General features: G+C 27.6%; 1 protein-coding gene across 1 annotated transcript; it reads right to left on the bottom strand.

Annotated features, from left to right (window-relative positions):
* Positions 1-1,387: 1,387 nt before the first annotated feature.
* On the bottom strand, positions 1,388-25,067 carry LOC111293314 (DNA-directed RNA polymerase II subunit RPB7-like). The gene is made up of 8 exons (XM_089766254.1): positions 24,916-25,067; positions 23,794-23,939; positions 10,921-10,927; positions 9,264-9,426; positions 9,078-9,128; positions 2,365-2,433; positions 2,218-2,285; positions 1,388-1,451 (listed from the first exon to the last, which is right to left on the bottom strand). The coding sequence occupies exons 1-8, from the start codon at positions 25,065-25,067 to the stop codon at positions 1,388-1,390; spliced, it is 720 nt and encodes a 239-aa protein (XP_089622380.1).

Here is a 25,067-nt window from a genome sequence, read left to right as displayed (position 1 = left end):
AGATGTATATTTTATCTTCATGTTTTGCTTTGTATGAAAAATATATTTAGAAGAAAAGACTTATTAGTAGTGATGGTGAAGAGTCTTGTGATGATGAATATGATGATAGGATTGATGGTGAGTATTTTCTTAATGTTGATGATGTGTTAAAAAAGATGATAATGAAACTAATGCTAATAATATCCAAATGGATAATTCTGGATCTTTAGTTGATATTGATGCTGATAATTTTTTAATAAGTTTGTCAATGATATTTTTAGTGATGAAATTGCAATCTTGAAAGTGAATGAAGTTGTTGGTGATGTTATTTAAAGTGCTTAACCTTAAATTGTTCAAACTCAACTTCTTCAAATTGTTGTTGCTTCTAATAATGCTCCTCATGTTTCTTTCTCTCTGGTATCAAGACACAAGAATGCTATTAGTGCTTATGATACTTTTAAAACACATTCTGTGAGTGTTCTGGCCAAATTGGATTTTCATGATTTTTCTATTCTTTCATAATATATGAAGTATTTAGACTGTATTTAATAGAAAGAAGGTGAATTTTGGAATACATATCTTTCAGAGTGAATATTTTATCTTTTATAGTTTGGATGTTTTAGGAAAAGCTTTATTTATTGCAAATGCTCCATTGTTTAATAGTTTTTCAAAAAAAAATGTGATTGACATTGTAGTTTATGGATGATGTGGTCAAATCTAGATTCAGGCTTGGATGTATTAATACATGTATGTCTAAAATCCAAAGTTTTTCCTTTTGTAGGAGTTGAGAAAACTAATGCAGAAACATAATTGGAAGAGATTATAAAAAAGATTACCTCACTTCAAAAAAATTTAGAATTCTAGAAAAATCATCAGACTAAGTTATGGAAGAAGTTGGAAGTTATTTCTCAGTTTAACTAGACTATCTTTTCTCCTTAGAGCTACATAGTTAACTAGATCTTTTTTTGTTATTTTTTCATTTCAATAGTTCTTTTTTTTTTTGGAACTTTTCTATCATAATGTTGGTTGAATGCTTTTTTTTGTTATCCCATAACTTTTTCTAAAACTCTCTTTGCAATTATCTTTTCCTAAGTTCCTTTATAAACCTTATTCTCTCTTCTATCCAACCTTAATTCACCTTCTACCACCATCGACTATTGTACTCAACACTTCATGGTCTACTCCACCCTTCATCTCTATCGTCTACCAATGCATCTTGTTTTACTTATTTGCAATGCTTCCTTACCTTACCAAAGAACCTATTTACAATAACACAAATTTGCCAAACTACATATGTAGTTAGACATAAAAATGTTCATAGAAATATACAACAAAACCATCGGAGAGTTATAAAGCAAAAGGAAACTAAAATTTCCTTGGAATAATAGATAATATATCACGCATCTAATTAACTTGTTGTGGGATTGTTAATTACTCTTAAAAAATCGTCCTTTATGGTTCCATTATAGAAGTACAAGGAAAATATCATTAATATAAAATGAGAGACAAATTAAAAATAAAATTTGAATCTTAACAATTGCAATAAAACACTAACTCATAACCATAGCACAACCAAATATAGATGTGAACTTTTAACATGCATAACATTATTTGAAATTATATAATGTTATAGTTGTTAAACAGGTAAAAAGATTACAAATTACAAAATAAAAATAGGGACCTATTCTAGAATCATGATAATTACATCATTAAGAAATTGGAAAATTCAAACTTGGAGTTTAACTTAAATGGTTCACACTCTTTTAGGAGATGGATTCCTGTAAGGTTGAGATTTAGTTTTTAGCACTTGCTAGTTTCGTTTTTCTAATTCTTCTTGAGCTTTGGCCTTCTTTGTAAAAAAAAAAAAATTACAAAACTCCAATACAGTCCAATGGAATTGATAACCTTTTTTACAAGTCCATAAACAAAAAAAATCTCTTTATACATTAAACATAGCCTTTCCTTAGCACCATCTATGATGCAACCTAGTATTTGACTACTTACTAGTTTTGATAATTAGCACTATTTACGTTCAAACTGAATTGAAATTCACAATGTGCTTTATAGGGATCTTATACTTAATTCTTTTGTGAACCAACCTTTAAAATAACATGATCACGATCCATTGATCAAAGAAGAAAGAATAGATTTCCCATTTGAAAAGGAACATATAGCCTAAACAATTATAAATAACTACAAGTGAAAGAATAATAAAAAAAAAAGGATTAGGTTTATACTATTTTCATAGTATTTACTCGAGTTCCAATTGTCTTCAAGCACACTTCACTATCCTTTTGAGTCTTAACCTGTAAAATTCTAAGTGAAAAAATAGGCAATTAATACAATATAAAATTACCAATTACTAGTCTTAAAACAAACTAAAGCATATTTATCCATCAAAATATCATAATTGGGCATATCTCTAGAATGAAACTCCATATCATTTGGAATCAACTTAAAAAAAAACATGAACTTTATTAAATATGTCAAAAAAGTATATGAAAACAAGCTATTTATAACATACAAAGCAATTCAAAAATAAGAGAAGACAACAATGCTTAAATGACAAGAAACTTTGACACAATTTACAAGTTACATGGGAAATTATGTAATCAAGTAGAAATACCTAAAATTGATCCTAAAAAATGAAATTTATTCTTCTTCTATGTAACAACAAAATGGAAAACTCTCATTAACAAAGAAATTAGTTATATCAAGCCTAGCAGGAATGGTAATATTAGTTTGCTTGTTAAAAATATAAAAATAAGAGATAATTAATAGAAATTAACACTTGTGATTCATTTTAATTATGGTACACATATATATACTAACTTTTAGTATGGTGATAATAGATAAGTTTGATTTTATCTATACTTACAAACTCAATCCTAATCTATAAAATTAAAACAACTTGAGTTAAATTACAGGAAGATTTGAATGTATTTATGTTGGGAGAAGAACTAACCAAATGACATAGAAATGATTTCCGTTCCTAAGAAGAAATATAGATCACCTAAGTCCTTAAGGGAGACTCTGTTAGAAAGTTAAATGATAAACCTATCAATAATGTATTGGTTATTGCTTATGATGATAAGGTCATCCATAAAAACTAAAAAGTAGATGAGGTATGCATCTTAAGCTTATACAAACAAGAAAGCATTTAAAGTAGAGTTAATGAAACCAAATTGAATGATAAAGCTACTTAATTCTTGATATTAAGCCTTTAGGGCTTATCTCAAACCATGTACGACTCTATACAATTTGCAAACATGATTAAGATGGTCTTTGTCAACAAAACCAATTCATATCAAGTTGTTTCAATGACCAACCAAAGTGTAGGGCAATATAGAAAATTGCTCAAGTCATTTGTTTTGTCACTCGACTAAATCTTTCCTTAAAATCTAACTCAAGCCTTTGATGAAAACCTTTTGCCACTAATTGAGCCTTAAACCTATCAATAGTACTATCAATATTCTTTTTTACTCTAAAAAAATATTTATTGCCTATGATATTTTATGATGATGTGGGTAGAATCAGTGTCCATTTACCATTAGTAACAAAAACATTGAACTTATTTACCATAGTTGTCCTCTATTCTAGTAGTTGAATAGAATTAGTTGTAAAAGTAAGTTCAAAAAGAGAAAAAGTATGTTTGGAAACAAGGTAGATCTTTTTAGGTTTAAAGATATTATTTTGTGAACAAGTGATCATTTAGTGTGTTCTGATAGGTTGTGTGTTTGTGTCTGAATTGGTTTGCTAAGAGGTGATTAAAGGTATAGTGATAAAGATAGCAAGGCAATTTATGAACTTGTGAGTTGTGTGTTACTAGTGTGAGTTATAAGATCATTATTTGATGATAGATCAATTGTTGGAGTTCCACTGTTGAGAAGAGATGGCATAACAATATCATTTGAACTATTAGTGGAAGGATATGGACTAGTTACAATGATCAAATTAAAGGCATATACTAAATGCTAGACAGTGTCAATAGTTGGTGATAAGTAAATAACACTATTAACTTTCTCAAATGGAACAATATATTCAATAAATCTAACATGCCTAGATATGAATAGCTTATTGGTAGATAAATCCATGCATTTGTGTGCACTTTGATTAAGTGAGTAACAAAAAAACATATAAGGTCTTGACTTAAGTTGGAGTTTAGTCTCAGTGTGGCGTAAGTCATGGATAACAGAGGCAACAAAAAACCTTTAGTTTAGAATAATTTGGTGTGTGATGAAACAAGATTTCATATGAAGATTTGTTTTGTAAATTTGGCGTAAACATCCAATTAATCAGGTATATAGCAATTTAAAAGGCATAAAGCCAGTAATTTGATAATATAAAGGCTTGATGAAGAATTGTGAGGCCAATTTTAATTATGTGCCTATATTTTCTTTTAACGGTTTCATTATGCTCAAGATATGAGGTGGTGTGTTTAGCTCACAGGATACAAGTAAATATGATAATACTCTATATTGTTCACCATTGTCAAACTAATAGAAATGATTAAGGTGTCAAATTATTTCTTAACCTGTGTTTTAAATGCTTGAAATTTGTGCACAACATCGACTTATGTTAAATTGGAAATAGCCATGTAAACTTAGAGAAGTGATTTACGAAAATGACATAGTAATGATAGCCAACATTTGAGTTAATGCATGGACTATCACAAACATTAAAAAACAACAATTGTAGTGGTTTGATGTTAAAAAAATTTAAATTATTAAACGGCAGTTTGTAACTTTTGTTACAAAGACATGAATTACAAGCATAAACTTTCCAAGTATAGTTACAATTAAGGTTAAAAGATTTTAGCATAAAATGTAATATCTTTGATGATGGATGTCTTAGTCTCCTATGCAAAAGATCAACTCATAATTTAGAACTGATAAAAGTTGATTTCGATTTATTTGGTGTAGTTAAATATAAAAAAACTATTAGATGTAAAAAATTCATAGTTGTTTCTATTGTGACTTTTCTTTAGTGTTGCTCTCATGGTAAATCCTTCATAAGAAAATGATAAGGAAAAAATTCAACACAAACTTGGTTAGTTTTACAAATTTTTGAGACAAAAATCATATTCATTAATTTTAAGGAACAAACAATACATTAGAGAGAATTAAAGATTTATGTGAGATGATGATTTACGTAGACCCAGTCTAAATGATGTTTGAGCCATTTCTTACTAAAATTTCAATATAACCTAATGACTGTGAAATTTATAGATTTTTATATGTCACTTTAGCCTTATAAATTTGAGAATTTTCATGAAATTTATGCCTTAATGTGTTAAAATCTTGATTTTCAAGTTTGCATGAAAACTTTAGTCAACTTGGACATAAAATGACAAAATTTGTGCAAACCATACAAAGATGGCAAGAATGATTCCATGTATGAACCATGTAAGTTGGTGGATGACATTTGGTCAAGGCATAAAGTAGTCCATTAAAGCTAATTTGATCATACATGCAAAAAGCTTCAATAAATGCAAAGGTGACAACTATGGCAACCCAATATATAGCCAAACCAACAAGCCCAATTATATAAAACATGTTATACCATAGCAAGATTTGGTGTGCATAAGGACTTTTTTAAATTTAAAAGAATCTTAAGCCAAGTGAAAGAATCAAGAAAATTTGTTATTTAAATTTAAACCAACAAAATATCCCATTTGAAATTCAAATTTATGTTGACTTTGCAAGACACCCGGATGTTAGGGACAAAATAAGAGAACAAGTTATATATAGAAAATAAGAAGGCATAAGAAAGAAAAAATGAAAAAAAATAAAAAAAGAAAAAAAATGCAAAAGCCAAAATGATTATGAAAGAAATCCAAAATAAAGATGCCTTTACTTTGACAAGTCTCAAAACTTCTCAAGTCTAAGCTCCAAAAGTAAGCAAAAGGTTATAAAGCCTAAACTATTCTTTTACTCTACTTTAACCTAAGCCTTACATTATAAACCAATAAAGATTTATTGATCTTGAGTCAAGTATGTAAATGTACATTAGTGGAGAAAGAATGAGGAAAGTAAACATATAAAATATGCTCTAACTTTAAATTGATATGTAATGGTATATTTTACATACTTTTTTGCTTAAATTGCATGTATAAAATAAAGATAGATTAATTTCACATACATGAAAGTTGCATGAAATTGAAAGCTTACTTTTGAATAAATTTCATGTCTAACTATGTTATAACTATCTTGACATTATACCATAGTGCATGATTGATAACTTATGAAACTTTGGCTTTAAGTGCATCTATTTTGATTGTTAGCATTGTTAATTTAAGAATTTTGCTTAAGAACAAGCAAAAAAGCTAAGTATAAGAGTGTGATGACTGTGAAATTTATAGCATTGTATAGGTAATTTTAGCCTTAGATTTTTGAAAATTTTCATGAATTTTGTTCTTTAATATATTAAAATCTTGATTGTTAGGTTTGCATAAAGACTTTAGTTAACTTGGACGTAAATGGTAAAATCCATGTAAACCATGCAAAGGTGAAAGTTTATTTTTGAAATTCAAGATTACATTTCAAATTTAAATGTGTTTAAGCTTTAGTGAAACTGACTAGGTTCATCCCCTTTAGGCCAACCCTTGTACTATAAATAAGCTATTCACTTGAAAATCATTCTTTGTTTCACTTTTCACTTTATTTTCATTATTTCTCTTTAGTTTTCAATTTTAAAATTCTTTTGTAATTTTTTTTATTTTCGGCTATGGTGACAAATTAGCCTCTATTCTTGTTTTCTAAAGCTCATTTTCAATACAAGTTCTGTTTACAATTTTATTAAAAGCTCTTTTCCATTTACTTTGCACGCACACTTTTTTACTTTCAAGTACTTCTTTTAGTATTCAAAGTATTTTAGCTTTCAGTTTATTTTTTTACTTTGCTTTTACATTTGGCCAACTTATTTTCCTTTACAAAGAATTCAACTCTTTTACTTCCAAAGTCCTTTATATTTCAATATTGCTTTTTTTCTTTTCTTGCAATATTCGACTAACCCCTTTACTACAAAGTGTCCATCTTGTCTAACTTGGCATTTGACCTTTACACTTTGTTTTTAATTTCAATACATGCTCCATCACTGTTTCAATCTATCTAAATATAGTGTGAAAGAATCTATTTTGGTACTTGATCTTGCATTCAAAACATAATCTTCGAGGGAATGATAACTCTACTTTATCAATGTATTACTTAGATATGACTTGTGCACTTGTACACTACAAAGCAACTATCAATATCTCCATATTCAAAATAGAGAGACAAGTTGCTAAAATCATTAGCCATATGATGTGAGGCTCCAAAGCCCATCACCTAATTTTGATTGTTTGTCGTTCCTAAAACTTGAGCAAAGTGTGCAACTGATTTTAGTATAAATGAACCCTTGTAGTTCTTACAAACTTTTACATTGTGATTGAATATGTCACATATTTGACAAGTAAGCTTGTTACTGCTGCCATTGACATTAAATTGATTGAATTTTTTTTTAGCTAAGTTGTAATTATTGTATGGACTGTTTGAGCTATTACTTTTGAAGTTGTTGCCTTATTACTCTTAACCCCCAAATTCTTTCCCTTTTCTCACCATGTTGGCTTTCACAATCAATGCAATTATAAGTTTTTTTTATTTGATTATTACTTTAAAATCTTTCAACTTGTCATGCAATTCATCCAAAAAGATAGCCATTTTTCTTGCTTAGATTACTGTTGAAATTTCTTTCAATTCCATTCCAAGACCATTGAGAATGAAAATTATTAAATCATCCTTAGTTATAGGTGCTTGAGCCAAGGCTAGCTCATTTACATGACTTTTCATTGATCGTATATACTTTGCTACATATTTGTTTCCTTGGATAGATAAGGATAACTTTTTCTCGAGAAACAGGACTCTCAATCTGGTTTTGTTGACAAATAAGTTTATGAGTTTTACCATTGTTTCATGGATGACTTTGATGTGAGATTATAGGTACCATTATTTCAGTGATGGATGTAACAATCACATGTAAGATCAACTTGTCTTGTCTAATCTATTTTAAGTATTCTAGATTTCGCATTGTTTTATCTTGGATGGTGATGGTAAGGGTAGGGCAGAGATATGTCCCATTAACATAGCCAATGAGATTAAGGCCAATTAAAAGTGTGTCAAACTATAAATAATAGGAAGCAAAATTATTGCTATTATGTTTGAGTGGAAGTTTAGTGATAGTATTGATTTGGAAAATCTTAAGCGAAGGCTTGTTGAGTTTGCAATTGGAATGATTGATGCTATTTGATTGAAAAAAAAAAAGGGTTGCTAAGCTTAAAGAGGCTCCGATACTATATAAAAACAAGAAATAATGAATAAAATTAACATTCTTGATTCATCTAAATTATGGTACACACACATATATTTATATTGATTTTTAGTATGGTAATGGTGGATAAATTTGATCTTATCTTCAATTACATACTCAATTCTAATCTATAAAATTACAACAACTTAAGTTAAATTACATTTAGATAATTGATGTTATTGAGTTAGCTATGGGATAAGATATTGTTGCTATTTAAATCAATACTTAAACTAATATTGTTGCTGCTTAGGATGATCCTTTGTAGAATATTGACTATTGTGTCCTCGATTTAGCTACCAGTTTAGCTATTGTGTTCTTACAACTACTGTCACAGGTAATGTAATTGCCTAACATAATTGTGTGAGGTAATAGTCATCATAATGGCTATAGTAGCAACTAATGTGCTAGTGTAGTTGATATAGCTACTATTGTTACACATGTTGCAACTTTTACTTTTGTTGGCCAATTGGTGAAGCTGCTATTTAATCTTAATAAAAAACATAAAAAATTCAAATTAAATACTTTAGATGTTTTAAATATCTGTATTTTACTCTACATTTATCAAATAGTTATATAAAGTTTATAAGGTTAAAAAAAAAAAAACGAGTTGTTGAACAATGTATATAGCAAGATACAACCATAATCAAAGCTTTATATAAGACATAAATCATAAAGGGATTATTTGAAATGATTTCATGGACAACAAAACACACAATTCCTAAACAGATTTAGGATGTAAAAGAAACAAGTCTTACATGGTTGGAAATAAAAATTTGAACTGGCTTAATTTCTGCAAAGAATCCCATCTATTTAGAAACCAAAAATCAGGTTACAAACATGCAAAAATGGTAAAAATCAGTAGTTAACAATCTTATTGACAATAATAATAATAATAATAATAATAATAATAAATCTAAAGAACAAAATAGAGGAATGCATGCTTTGTTCACCATAGTAACAACAGCTTCCCAAATCTTCCTTTTAAATGGTCTAAATAAGACATAATGATACTTCATATGAAATGTCACAAACCCTATCCCATCTTTAATCAAACCTTTCCCAATGTTCTTTATACCCATTATCGCCACCATAAAGGCATTTCTACTTTTGCAAATAATTGGCAAAGTTACCAAATTTTCAAATTTCAACCATGTGCACCTTAATTTCTTTTAGATTGAATAAAGTAATCAAATAATTTGAACCTAATTCAAACTCAACAATGACTTGGCTTCTAGGAATTTAAAGCAACCATAAGATAAAAATTAGTGTTGGAACTTTTTCAATAATAATATATTACATGTGATGGTAAGAAGTTACGTTCTTTTGAAAAACATGATTATTTATTAAGAATTGTGTTTGAAAATTTATGTATGTCTAAATAGACTCATATTTGAAGTATTATGTCTATACAAATAAACATTTACTTGAAACGTCATGTCTATAAAAAAAGATGTTTATTTTATTATAAATAGATTTATAATTTGGGAAAGTAGTACAAATTTCAAATATAGCAATTTATGTTAAATTTTCCCTCTATTGTTCAAATAAATTTCATATTACTTCTATAAAGTTTTGCTGTAAAAATTCTTTATAAAAGATCAATAGTCCTATTTTATACCTATAAATGTTAAGTGGATTGATTTCGTCAATGAAAAAACATAGTTAATCATTGAGTTTTAACATATTTTTGAGGTTTATTGTCAATAACTCTTTTACATACCAATTAATCAAGTGGTGAGGCAAAACTTTAATGTAAGTGGGCATCATTACACGCTTTAAAGCCTTTCATCAATTTCTCAGGATTTTTTATATCCCAGGTTCCAACAATCTTTTGGTTTTATTTCATAATTTTATGAAAAATTTTGATCAAGCTTATAGGTGATAGACAAGGTCATAATCATGATTAATCACAAGAAGTTCATACCCCAAGTTCAAATCAAGCATGTTTTGTTTAGGGATTCTTGCAAATTCTTTTGGAATAACAATATTCTTGTCACAAGCATAAGGTATTAGATAAGTTTTCTATTAACAAATTTTCATGCATTAAATATTGTCTAGTGGATAACACCACACATATCAATAGCAATATTTACACCCTAAACAATTGCTTAGCACCATTATTAAAATTTGGTAAAAAGGGTCAAAAAAATTCTCAAATAAAAATTTGATAATCATTTGAATCCCTAACATTTTATTGCAATCAATCAAATTCTTAATTTTTTATTTCAACTCAAATGAGCACTTAATTAGACAAAATCTAATCACATGACAAAATTGGATCAATTAATCCCCAAGTTAAAATCAATTGAACTCTTAGTGAGATCTTGAAAGAAAAGGAAAAAAAAGAATAAAGAATAAAAGAAGAAATTTTTATTTAATTTAATTTTCACATATATTAATTGTGCTACATGACAAACTTTCATAGATTTTATTGATGCCACAAAATTTTATCTTAGTTGACAAAACAATTAACAATCTTAAGTTTTTCTTCCAAATAAGAGCTTAATTAAATGCCCAAAATATTGAAAGGGTTGATTGATTGCAATAAAAAATAAAAACTTTGATATTTTTTAATTAGAGTTCGAAGGTTTTTTATACCCTTTACCTTTAAAATTATTAGAAATGTGCCAAAATATGGTTGTTTTTTCCATAATTAGTTCAAATCGGTTCCAAACAATGGTTATTATTGCCTTAATGAGTTCAAGTTGATTGAAATTTAACCATTTAAAAAGAAATATAATAATAATGGAAAATGTAATTATGTTGTAAAGATGGGTGTTAAATTCCAATTTGTATTGCCATCTAACACTCGAAACGGTTTGCCATAGAAAACATCGAAGACTTTTAATGAAACCTAATTTTAAATTGTTAAGATACATGTTTATATACATCAAATTAAAAAGAATGTGTATAATCTTGATGGGCTTTTATAACAACATAGCAAGGGTGTTTACTGGTTATACAACATTAATATTTGGGGCTTAGATAATAACATTGGCTTGTGAAAGTTGTAAGCCTTAGATTTGTCCAATCAATGATATAACCATAGCAAATTTGTCATAAGTCTTCATATGAAATATTAATAATATGTTTGACAAGTGTAAAAGAGATAGCATTGTTATTTTTTATAAGATCATGCTTATTAATTAAATGAATTCTACTTACATTGTCAAATTGCTTTTTTGTAATTTTGGACTTTGAATGGAATATAAAAACACATATTATAATTATTGTTAATGTTATTTTATGCAAAATGATTTTTTGGATTATGATTCATAATTTACATTGGCATGGTGATTTGGATATAAAAATAATAATTATAAAATGATTGTTAAAGCATTTGAAATTAGAGTTAAATGTATAATGAACTATAATTTTATATAAGCATATTGGTCATATAAGTAAAATTTTAATTTATTAAATATTTAGAAATATTCTTACAACCCTTTCTGGTGGTGGACATGATTTTGATTAAGACCATAAGGCTAATAATGTCCATGATAACAAGTGAATATGTGTATGATATTTTGATAGTCACCTGATAAGTCCATACATTTATGGTTCTCTAATATAATTATATTCTAAAATGATATATGAAATATAAGAGAGATCAACTTACACCAAAAAAGTTTTACACTTTTTTCTAATCATTGATTTTAATAAATTTAAGGGATGAGATTAAACTCTTTTTTTTTTCTCATTTTCACTTATCTCTTTATCTATTGGATCTATTGAAATCAATGATTAAAAAAAATTTAAAACATTTTAGTTTTACATTAGTGTAAGTTGATCCCTCTCCATAAAATATTTTTTTGTATATATATGTAATTTTTTGACAAAATTAAGTCTTGAGTTGACTATAATAAGAAGATATGAACAAGAGCAAAAAGAATATTTTGTTCCATCGAAGGATTAGAGGACTTTTTACAACAATTTATTTGGCGAATAAGACTATACAATTTATAGTTCACAATTTGGTGGCAGAGACATTAATTTCTTGGGATATCAAGAAATATATAAAATGGACAAATATGAAACCATCATGACAAAAATAAAGATAAAAATTATCACTATGAAATAAAAGAAATTATGACAATTGTACAAAGAATATCCTTAATAGTTGAATTGCTATGAAAAAAACATTCTTTAAAGAACAAATGCATATATATATGGTAAGGGTATTGGTTGAACCTTCAAGATATAAAATATGAATAAATTAAAACTTTCACCATGTATTATGAAAAATTAATATAGCTATATTGGAAATTTAGGGATAAGGTTCAAACTTATAATAGTCATTCATAAGGGAAACTTGACTCAACGTTTAGTATAACATCAAGTCTTGAGTTCAATGAACCAAAATACATCACTTGTATGTGATTGTAAGTACTATAATCTTATATTTTCATCCCAAGTAAAATATTTGGTACCCGTAATAATAAAAGAATGATAAGGTTATACTCTTAATAGATCCATAATATAAATATGTTAAAGTATTATAGTTATAGGAACACTTTTGATGGGAGCTACCCATATAAGTGTAAAGTATGGTCTCTTTTAAGAGTTAAAGGGCTTGGCCCTTACAGCACTTAGGAAAAGAGGATGCAGACACATGGCCAAAATAATGCCTTTTGATATCAAGCAATCATTAGGTTTTGAAATCCTTGTATGAGATGAGTTCGGTTAACCAAACGGAATAACTAGTTCAAAGTATAATCTATCATGCAATTTCGATTAACTTTAAATTGTTTTCATTAAGTGAATGTTCAAATTGTAAGATACCTTTATTTACGTAATTGATTTTTAGTATTATCATAAATCTGGAATATTTTGAAAATGATGGAGAATTGTTGGAACATTTTCAATAATAAAATATTATATAAATTGTCATAATGTATTGATCAATGGACCAACCACTAGACATACACTTAGGAGTTACTACCAATATTTTTGATTAGGTGTGATTGGTCACCTGATTGAATCTGTCTTATTTTAAATATGAGTCTTGAATTTGATTCGAGTATCTTTAAAAGGTATATTCTAGTCTATGAAACCATATTTTAGGTTCAAGAGTGTGATTACGCGTAAGGAAAGTTATAGCACCCTCACAGCCCCTATCCAAAGGATCATAACGATTTAATTTCGAATTATCCAAGCCATGAAGTTTTTTCTGTAATTTTACCAAATAATTTAATTATTGAAAATTTATCTTAAAATTACTCCAACAGTTTGATAACAATTTAAGATAATTTTCTTACATTAGAGTATTCATGAAAACTAGTGTCCCATTCTGAAAAGACTATATCGTCGGATTCTTTAAAATTTTTTTTGTAAAAAAAATTTATTTATGAAAATAATTTATTCTAAGAAACATCTTCCAATCTGTTGGTAAAATTTTTCATCAAAAATTATCCTCCAATCTATTGATAAGATTTTTCTAAAAATATATATTTTTTAAGAAAATTTATTAAGTCTTTTAATAGTTGGATAAGACTTAATTCAAGATTTAAATCCTCTACTAGTTTGGTAAGATTAAAATTTTTTTTAAAACACTTTTTTTTTTAATTTGAAAGGAAAAAAATTGATTAGAATAAACAAAATTTATCATGTAAATAATATCATACAATAATAATAATATGTCATGCAATAATAATAACCATGCAAAAATAATATAATCATGCAATTAATATAAAATATCATACAAAAAAATAATCTTATTAAAAATAAATAAATAAATAAAGTATCATTACCAAATTTTCTTTTTCTTTTCTTCATTCCGTAATTTAATTAGCAATAATAATAATAATAATAGTAATAATAATAATAATAATAATAATAATAATAATAATAATAATGTAACACATAAATAAATAAAAAATGGAAATAAATGAAGAAAAAAACAAAATCAAAATCAAAATCAAAAAGAAAATGAAAATGAAAAAAGAAAAACCTGCAATTGGGTTGGGTTTAAAGTCGAGTTGCATATAGATCTTATTTGAGTTTATGTGGATCCTGAGTTCCAAAATAGTTTCGTTTTAGCTTGATATAAAAGGGACTTCTCAGCCATTTTTCTAGAGAAAGCCTTAGCCCACTATCTCTCTAACCTGATATCCCAATGAAAAACCCAAAACCTAATGTTGAGAAATTCAACCGGCGGTCAAAAGCTTTAAACCAAACCCAAAAAACTTACAACCCAAAAAATGGCCACTGCCTTTTCCTTCGGCCGCTATGAACTTGATCGAAAAACTTAAATATTCAATCAAAAAATTCAACAGAAATCCAAAAAACTCATAAATTTCCAAAAAAACAAAAACCCAAATTCACCAAAAATCACACAAACACAAAATTCCCTAGGAAAAACCCAAAATTTGAAATCAATTCAAACTAAAAATAAAATCCCAAATAACCAAAATAAAAAATCCAAACCTCAGATTAAAAACCCAAAATCCACACTTAACGCCCAAAACCAAATCCACGTCCAAGAATAAATTGTAACCAGAAACTGATTTCAATAATACCAAAGATACAAACCTATAACCAATACCCAGAACCAGAAACCCAAAATTTTTTAATGCTTCAATTGATTGCCTTCCATTGATCCTTCCTTTTATGATTTTTATGTCTCTATTTGCAGGGATTGAATCCCTCTTATTTGGGAACTAAACCAAATTGTTTTTGTGATTAAGTATGTGATTTCATTTGATTTTGTAATCAAAACACAATCTCTCATTTTTTTTTTTATTTTCCTAATTTTTTTTCCTTCTTTTTTGGACTTTTAACTTTTTTTAAAAAACAGTTAAAATAAATAAATAAATAAATAAATCAAACTAAAATTAAAAAAATTTTATTGGGCTCAAAGCTTCCCAATCGAACCCAATTCATTTTTGAAAGCTTGTTTCCAATTCCGGATAAAATAAGGTGTCTATAGTTGCCCTTCTTTGCATAATTTTTATGAAACAGAAATTGCGCAAAGATAAAATGCATCCATTTTGTTCGAGTTCAAACAAACCGAAAATTTGAAATCAAAAAATTCACAATTTGGAAATTCAAGGTTTCATAAAATTTCAAAGATTCACAACGCTTTATAACAAGAATTGAAAGATTTTAAGATTCTAAAATTCGTAAAAGATTCGTGATGATTTCAAATTTTGGCAGAAGTCAAGATTCATAAAGGTTTGCAAAAATTTCAAGTTTTGCAAAGATTCTAAAAGTTTGTAAATGATTTAAGATTCTCAAAGGTTCCATATTCACAAAAATTCTAAAATCACAAGGATTTCAAGTTTCGCAAAGGCTCCAGATTCATAAAAGTTTCACAAGATTTTTCATATTTTCAAATGTTCTAGATTCGCAAAGGTTCCAAGTTTTGGAGAGGTTCCAAATTTCCAAGAATTTTCAAATTCACAAAAATGAAAGATTCGCAAGACTTTAGATTCACAAGAGTTTAGATTCGTAAGAATTTAGAATCACAAGAACTTTAGATTTGTAAGAGTTTTAGTTTCGCAAAAATTTTAGTTTAGTAAAATTTAAGGTTAGCAAGAATTTTCAAATTCATAAGAATTCAAATTTGCAAGAATTCATATTTGTAAGAATTTTCAAGTTCACAAGAATTCCAAGTTCATAAAAGATTCAGATTTAGATTGGCAATATTTTTTATATTCACAAGAATTTTCAAGTTTACAAGAACTTCAAAGATTCGTAAGAGATTCAGGTTTGCAAGAATTTTCATCATTGTAAAGATTCACAAACTATAATTCACATATAAGATTCATAGATTTGCATTAAAAAGATTTTTGTTAGTGATTTACATCCATAATTTAACGTTTCATATTTGAAAAATTCATGAATTCACATCAAAGGTTTCAAGGCTCACATTTAGACCTTAAAGATTCTCATTCGAAAAAATTTTAAGTTTTCAAATCTAAAAGTTAAAGATTTTTCTTCAAAAAATTTAAAGATTCACATCAAAAATTTTAAAAATTCACATTTAAAAACTTTAATATTTCACAACCTAAATTTAAAAAATTTAATTTCTAGGTTTCACATCCAAAATTCCAAAGATTCACATTTGAAAAATTTTAGAGATTCATATCCTAAGTTTTAGGGATTCTCATTCAAAAAAAAAATTTTGGGTTTTGCATCCAAAATTTCAAAAATTCTCATTCAAAAAACTCCTTTAAACAAAGGCTCTATAAGTTTAGAGAGAAAATCTTATCATGAAAGATCTTCCTTGTTTGAGGATTTACAAGTAAAATATTTTTTTTGATCAAAGTCAAATTTTATATGCAATAAATGTTAATGCAAATGTCTTCTACATGTCACAAATGTAACAATCCAAATTCTCACTAAATAATGCACATGAATGTCTTAAACAATAATGCAAATGTCATATTATGATTCAAATATTCTTTACATGATGTAAATGCAATTACAATGTAAACATGATGTACATAATGCAAATATCACTAAATCAATGCCATGAAATTTCAATTGTGGTAACAAGGTTCTCAAGGCTCCACCATCTCATATATTCTTTTTTAGCTTCTCAGTATTAATGATTTCAAAATAAATTCCATCAATTGATCTATGTCATTTTCCTCACCTGATCACAACTGAGGTTATGCTATCCAATCCATCATTATAGTCATCACTAGGTACTTTATTTGCCCTTTTCAACTCATTTTCTCAGGCTTCTTTCATTGCTGTGATCTTGGATTTCTTTTAAAAGAATGAAAAAATCTTTTACGAGCATTGTCATTCATTTATTTATCATCATTCCAATTTATAACAAACATGATACATTTTTTCAATTCATTCAAGGGATGTACACTTGGTAAAAAAAAATGAGTCTTCATTATCGAAAAGAAGTATGGTCAAAAACAACTTAAAGATAAATGAAAGCAAAATGTTGTGACTATGTAAATGGGATATCAACATCCAAAATAATGACTGTTCAGACAATTTTAAACTCCAACTCAAAATTCTCTTTTAAAAATACATTCCATCATTATCCTCAATCTTTGAGGCAATTATCATCCTTATTTTTGGGATCCTCACATCAAGTTGTTTTTTCAAGTTTTCATCTTCACTTAAACTACCTTTCGGGTTCTCAATTTAAGTAATCTCTTTATCTTTTTTTATCTTTTTTGCATTTCTTTTTCTTTCATCTTCTCTTCATCTTTTTATTTATTTATTTTTTCTTTGGTCTTTTAATGACACCAAGATCTCAAACAATCTAATGACAAATCTGCCTCAATTAAATTCATAATTCTTCAATTCAAATATTCACATTCGATCAAAATGGACTTTTAAAGAATGCAATATTGGCTAGGGTGAAGGGTTATTAAAGAAATGGATAAAATAAGGCCAAACTATATTTAAAGGGTAATCAAAACCAATGATCATTTCTTTCTGTGTAGGGCACCATGACATTTTGTCTCGTCACTTTCTTCTTTTTTTCCTTCTTTTTTTTTTCCTTTTATTTTTTCTTTTTTTTCATTTTCATCATTTATCAAGAAAATTTGAGCACAAAAAGGCTTTGCCCCTGAAATCACTAAGGATGAACAAGCTTTTTAAACTTTACCCCAATGTAGGGGTGATCCTTGGTTAGGGTTCCTTAAAAGAAAATTTGAAAAGGCTTAAATGGGGTAGCAAAGGATAATTTTACTCTTTTTGTAAATGGTAGAAGAAAAATGGTCATTTCTCATCTCAAACATGAAAATTTTCAGTGAAGAATATTTATTGATCAAGAGCAAACTTATGAATGAACCATTACAAAGATCACGTACTACACCATTTTACTCTTTCAATGAGCAAAATTCTTTGCTAGAACAATCTCAATTTATCAATCATACCAACATGAATAATGTTTTCAAAATTAAATTATAAATTATTGTCATGACTATCTGAACATTCATTATTTAAAATTTAGGAATGGATATATGAAAAGATGTGAAAAGGTAAAAGTATATAATGGTAATTCACACAAGAGAGTAAATGTCTTGAAAATGCATCATATTTGCCACTTTTTATTAAAATGATGAAAAATAAAAAGAAATCCTAGTATATAAAAAAATCCATCAATCCAAAGAAATCTTAAAATGACAAATAGTTTCAATCAACCTTTTCAAATCTTTCTTAAAATTCCCCCGGGTGATCAAGTAAAGGACCTTTGTGGACATTCAACTCTCCTGATTCGTTAAAGCTCACCAAGCTTACTCGAATCAAATTTGCACCTTATGCTTGAAAACAAGGCAAGCTTCTAAGAATGACCTACATTTCCATTGTGGTAATCACATGTGGCATGAACATTGTACCATTTGAGATAGGGTGGCGTCAATGGTTCTAAAAGAATTAGGGATACCAAGTCATTTTTGACTAATTTTGAAAATAGCTCAATATAAGTTATAGAGATAGGATCATTGCGATCTTTCTCTTGATTGCCCCTGAATCTTCCTAAACTACTCACTTGATTATTAGGTCTTGAAACTAGTGTACTAATAAGATTAGGCCCATATGCAGGTGCTTGAAAGGTAGGTTGATAAGCGTTTGGGTAGATGTTATTCATGGTTAAAAAATGACACTAGTAAGGAACTTGTGCAATATTATTGATTGCAAAGCAGTTTGCAGGATAAACATATGGTGGATATGAAACATAACTTCTGAATTGTTACCTCTTAAAACTTATCGCTTGGGCTTCGACTTTTTTTTCTTAGGCATCTCACTTTTCTTGATACTGTCAGCTTCTCATTCTTCAAACTTGCCACTGTTGATGTCATTCTCAATAATTTTCCTGAGATCACTATATCAATAAATTTTTTTTGTTGCATTCCCTATCATCTTCTCATAATATGGTGTTTTCAAGATACTAACGAATAGTATTGTCATTTCCTTCTCAGTCAGATAAGGTTAAACTTGATAAACCATATCCCTCCACCATTGGGCATACTCTTTAAAGGACTCTGTTGCTTTCTTTTTCATACTTTGTAAAAAAAGATAATCAAAGGCCATATCTATAATATGACAATATTGATTGATGAAGGAGTGAGTCAAATTCTTCCATGATCAAGTGCGAGTCTTGTCTAACTTGACATATCACCTTGTAACAGACCCAGATAAACTATCTTGGAATACATGCATGAGTAACTTTTCATTACTAGCATAGGCTACCATTTTATGATAATACATCATAATATGTGTGATGGGACATTTGGTATCGTCATACTTTTCAAACTCTGGTACCTTAAACTTTAGGGGTATCACTACATTTGGTATCAGATAAAGCCCAGCGGCATCCATAGAACTATAAAAATCAATGTCTTCCACAACTTACAATCTCTCCTCAAGCATGTTCATCATTTGATCAATTTTAGAGTCTTTCAAACTTTCAACTACCTTTAATTTCAACTTCTTATTCTTTTTGAGGTCATCTAAGTTAGGGATCGAAATTGGCTCTATTACCTTTTCAATGAAGATAGAATTAGCAAAACTTTGGAATTTCCCTTGAGTTGGTGCAGATGGCATTCTTGTGTAAGTATACCTTGTAGAGAATCTGAATTATTGTGATGAAATACCTTGAGTGGACTGGGCTTGAGGTGGGCCATGACTAGAAGGATACAGAGAATCAACAATATTCTGTAATGGATGGTCATTAGGCCTAACATCTTCTTTTACAATCTTTCTTTATTCAATTTTCCTAATGCTTCAAGTATTTTGTTCAACTCCCCTTTGATTTCTTCTTAAGCCTTCTGTAACTTTTCAACACTACTTGCATTTTCTTGTTCCATTTGTTTGACTTGAACTCGAGTGTTATACTAGTGGTGAGTTGGTTGAGTTATCCTTGGACCTTGATTTACTATAATTAAGGTGCACATTTAGAGTAAAGTTTATGGAACCATCCAATTATGCATGAGATTGAATGCAAAAATGCATGAATGCAATAAGAAAGATTTAATGATATAAATGTATGCATATACAATAAAAGAAAAAGGTTAGTAAACATGATATATAGAAAGAATAATATTTACAAAAAATAATATAAAGGGTTAGCATGCAAATACAAAGAAATTATATAAATTTACAAGCATAATAAATGTCCTATCACATGTCTTATTAAGGATTTTCTAACACTAGGAAAAGCATGGCTTTAACTTAAGTTTGGACCTTTAGGGTTTACTTAGATGCTAAGTTCAAAAGTTTAACAGTTTAAAAGTTCTTAAATTGTTTCTTACATCATTATCCATTATAGCTAGTAAGGCACCCAAATATTCACTCATTAGGTTACAAGCGGAAATAGTTCAATTTAAATGGGAGTTTTTCACTAACCCATGTGGAGCCATGAAATCTCACGAAGGCGTATGTACTTTACTCTTTCCTAAAAGATAAAACTTTGGTGTAGAGCTCATGTTATGCATGTGCAAATGAATAAAAGATATATAAAATGAATAAATAAATAAATAAAATACAAACAAGGAAATTTTTTTCTTAAATTAAGTTAGGCTTGAATAATAAGAAATCATTTACTAGCCTGACTCTTAATCTCTTCAGTAGAGTCGCCAAACTATTATAACGCATAAATCCATAGACCTACCACTAGATATAGACTTAGGAGTCACCCCTAATCTTTTTTATTTAAATGTGATTGGACACATGACTAAATCTGTCATGTTTTAAATATAAGTCTCGAACTTGATTCGGGTATATTTAAAAGATAGATTCTGGTCTACAAAATCAAATTTTAGGTTCGGGAGTGCGATTACATGTGAAAAAGGTTATAAACCCCTCATAGAGCTCATCTAAAAGATGGTTCCAGTTTGATTTCGCATTATCCAAACCCTAAGTCTCTTTCAAATTTTACCAAAAATTTAATTATTAAAAATTGACCTTAAAATTACTCCAATAGTTTGGTAGCAATTTAAGATAATTTTCTCACCTCAAAATTATTCATGGAGACTAATGTTTCACTCTGAAGAGATTCTATTATCGGATTCATTAAAATTTTTTATAAAAAACTTTTATTTATAAAAATAATTCATTCTCAAAAACTTCTTCCAATCTGTTGACAAGATTTTCTATCAAAGATTATCCTTTAATCTGTTGATAGAATTTTTTAAATATATATTTTAAGAAAATTTATTAAATCCTCAAATAGTTTGGTAAGACTTAATTCAATATTTTAAATCATCAAATAGTTTAGTAAGATTAAAAAATATTTTTTAAAAACTTTTTTTTAATTTGAAAGGAAAAAAATAATCAAAATAAACAAAAATCATCATGTAAATAATATCATGCAATTATAATAATATATCATGTAATAATAACAACCATGCAAAAATATTATAGCCATGCAATAATATAAATGATCATGCAATTAATATAAAATATCATACAAAAAAATAATAATATTAAAAATAAATAAATAAAGCATCCTTACTAAAATTTTTTCTTCATTCCTTGATTTAATAATAATAATAATAATAATAATGATGATGATGATGTAACACATAAAAAATTTTAAAAAATGGAAATAAATAAAGAGAGAAAAAATTTAAAATCAAAATCAAAAATAAAAAAAATAAATAAAAACCTACGATCAGGTCAAGTTTGAAACCAGGTTGCACACAGATCCTATTCTTGTTCATACAGATCCTGAGTTCCAAACGGTGCTGTTTTGGCTTGATATAAAAGGGACCTCTCAACCATTTTTCCTCAAAATGCCTTCACTTGTTCTCTTTCTAACCTGATTTTCCTATGACCTATTTCTAAACAGCCCTTACCGGAAACTTCAATGCCACCCAAATCCAAGCCAAAAACCTAGAACCCAGCATTAAGAAATTTGACTAGCTGCTAAGAACTTTAAATCAAACCAAAAAAACCTACAACCTAGAAAATGATTGTTGCCTTCTCTTTCGACCACCATGAATTTGACAAAAAAACTTCAATATTCAACCAAAAAATTCAATATAAATCCAAAAAACCTAGAAATTTCCATAAAAAATCCCCAAAATTCATTAAAAATCACACAAATCCAAAATTCCCTAAGAAAGACCCAAAATTTGAAATCAATTCAAACTAAAAATAAAATCCCAAAAAAACCAAAATAAAAAATCCAAACCCCAATTTAAAAACTCAAAATCCACAATCAATGCCCAGAACCAAATCCACGTCCAAGAACAAAGTCTAACCAAAAACTGATTTCAATAATACCAAGGATACAAACCTAAAACCAGTACCCAAAATTAGAAACCCAAAATTTTTTAACACTCTAGTTGATTGCCCTTCATTGATCCCTCTTTTATGATTTTTGTGTCTTTGTTTATAAAGATTGAATCCTTTTTTATTTAGAAACTAAATCAAATTGATTTTGTGATTAAATGTGTGATTTGATTTGATTTTGCAATCAAAACACAATCCCTCTTTTTTTTTTTTTCCTGATTTCCTTCCCTTTTTTTTTAGACTTTAGACTTTTTTTCTTTTTTTTGAAAACAAGTAAAATTAAAATAAATAAATCAAATTAAAATTAAAACTTACCTATTAAGTCTGAAGCTTTCCAATCTGGCCCAATTCACAACCGAAAATTCATTTTTGATCTTAAAAAAATTTCGAACAAAATGAGGTGTCTACATAAATTATGTATGATGGCCTAATTCATAGCTGAAAACCCATTTTTGATCCTAAAAAAATCTCAAACAAAATGAGGTGTTTACATAAATTATATATGATGGTAAAAAGTTACATTCCTTTAAAAACATGATTATTTGTTAAGAATTGTGTTTGAAAAATTTTGAATGTCTAAATAGACACATATTTGAATTATTATGTTTATACAAATAGACATCTATTTGGATAGTCTTATCTATACAAAAGAGATATTTATTTTATTATAAATAAATCTCTTCTTTTAGAAAGTAGTACATTTTTCAAATATAACAATTTATATTAAATTCTCCCTTCATTGTTCAAATAAATTTTAAACTACTTTCATAAAATTTTGTTGCAGAATTTCTTTATAAAAGGCTAATAGTTCTTTTATATATAGGTTAATATTTAGTGGATTATTTTATCAGTACAAAACTTAGTCAATCATCCAACTTTATTTTCTTTTCTAAGTTTATTGTGAATAACTATTGTACATATAAATTAATTAAATAGAGAAATCGAATAAAATTAAAAAAAAAAAAAAGTAATACTATTGCCCTCCTTGAAACTTTTTTTCAATTTTTCATGACTTTCTATGCCCCAGATTCTATCAAGCAGAATCCCGAATGAAATGATGTATAAAAGTAGAGCCTAAAAAGCTAAAACTCTTTACTAATCTTACATTTCTTGCCTCTTTTAGCAATAGAACCACCTAAAAAATCATCAAATGAGCTGAATTGAACTGAAAAAATGGTATCCAAAAGAAGCAAAATCGTAATTTTTAGTCGCAACCCATTTGAAATTGGTGAAGGAAAAGAAAGAAAAGAAGGATCCTGCAAGTGCCTTCAACATTTTTCGTGAGCTTGAAAACCAGATTTTTCCGTAGGTTACGGCCGAAATGGCGTGGGTGCAACACCATGTTCCTCTCCAATACTATGTGAAAAAACAAATTTTTTTTTCTTTTTTTTTTTTTTCTAATTCGTCTAAAGTTGTGAACTTGGAAATTTCAATCATGACAAAGGCCAATACTACGGTGGAAGGCGTTGAAGCTGTACTTTGTCCCATTTTATACGTCTCCTTTTATTTTCACGTATTTATATTTATATTTTAATTTTTTATAAAATTAATTTCATAATTTTAATGTTGCAAAGTTAAATTAAAATATTATAAAAATTAAATTGAGTATATAGAAAAAAAATTATATTTTTAGATATTAAAAAATAAATAGTTTTGAGACATTAAAAAAGAAAATGAGGATTTAAAAAAGGAATGAAAGAACTAACATGGAGGGATTTAGTCCAAAATAATGTTATTTTTCTTGTTTGTAAGTTAAATTAATATTGAAGCTAAATGTTAGTACAAATTTTGAAAAAAAAAATTGTCTAACTGAATAAAATTTTCATTCTTAATTTTATACTATAAATTTGATACCAAAGGGATGATTGGATGTAATGACTAAATAACAGTAATAATTATTATAAAATTCCCAGTCATAATTTTGTTGAATTTAAATTCTAATGATTAATTTGTCTGAATGTTAAAGCTAACAAAGTTAATGGCAACTTTAACTTCTTTTAAATCCCTTTTCTTTCTAAAAAAAAAATTAGCGAAATTCTTTTATTTTAAAAATCATGCATTACTATTCATTTTTATTTTTAAACAACATCACCATTTTTTTACAGTATTAACATTTTAATATTTCCATTTCTTTCTTAAAAGAAATATTTTAAGTCTAAAACTTGACATAAAAAGTTTTAAAAGATAATAAAAATAATTTAAAAGATGAAGAAAAGAAAATTAAGTATAATCTTTAGAATTTTTTTTAAAAATAAAAAAGGGAGAAAAAATGAATGTGTTTTATACGAGGAAGAAACTTTCGAAAAAGATGATTCCGTCGATTACTTGATAGAAACATTGGAATTGACAAGAGAAGTAACAACAATAGGACAATCGACTCACACTCCGTAACCCAGTCTACTCTTTTCTTTGCGATATTGCTGAAGAATGTACAGACTCATTGCCTTTTGAGAGATCCTAGGCGGCCACCCCATTATAACTTCTTGATAACTAAGAGTGGATCTCCTCCAGTTACTTGTCTTGCCACACCCCAT

This window comes from Durio zibethinus, chromosome 10, assembly GCF_047325235.1.
Source record: "Durio zibethinus cultivar Kanyao isolate XHJ-2024 chromosome 10, ASM4732523v1, whole genome shotgun sequence".
Lineage (NCBI taxonomy): Eukaryota > Viridiplantae > Streptophyta > Magnoliopsida > Malvales > Malvaceae > Durio > Durio zibethinus.
This window is presented reverse-complemented; position numbering and strand designations above follow the sequence as displayed.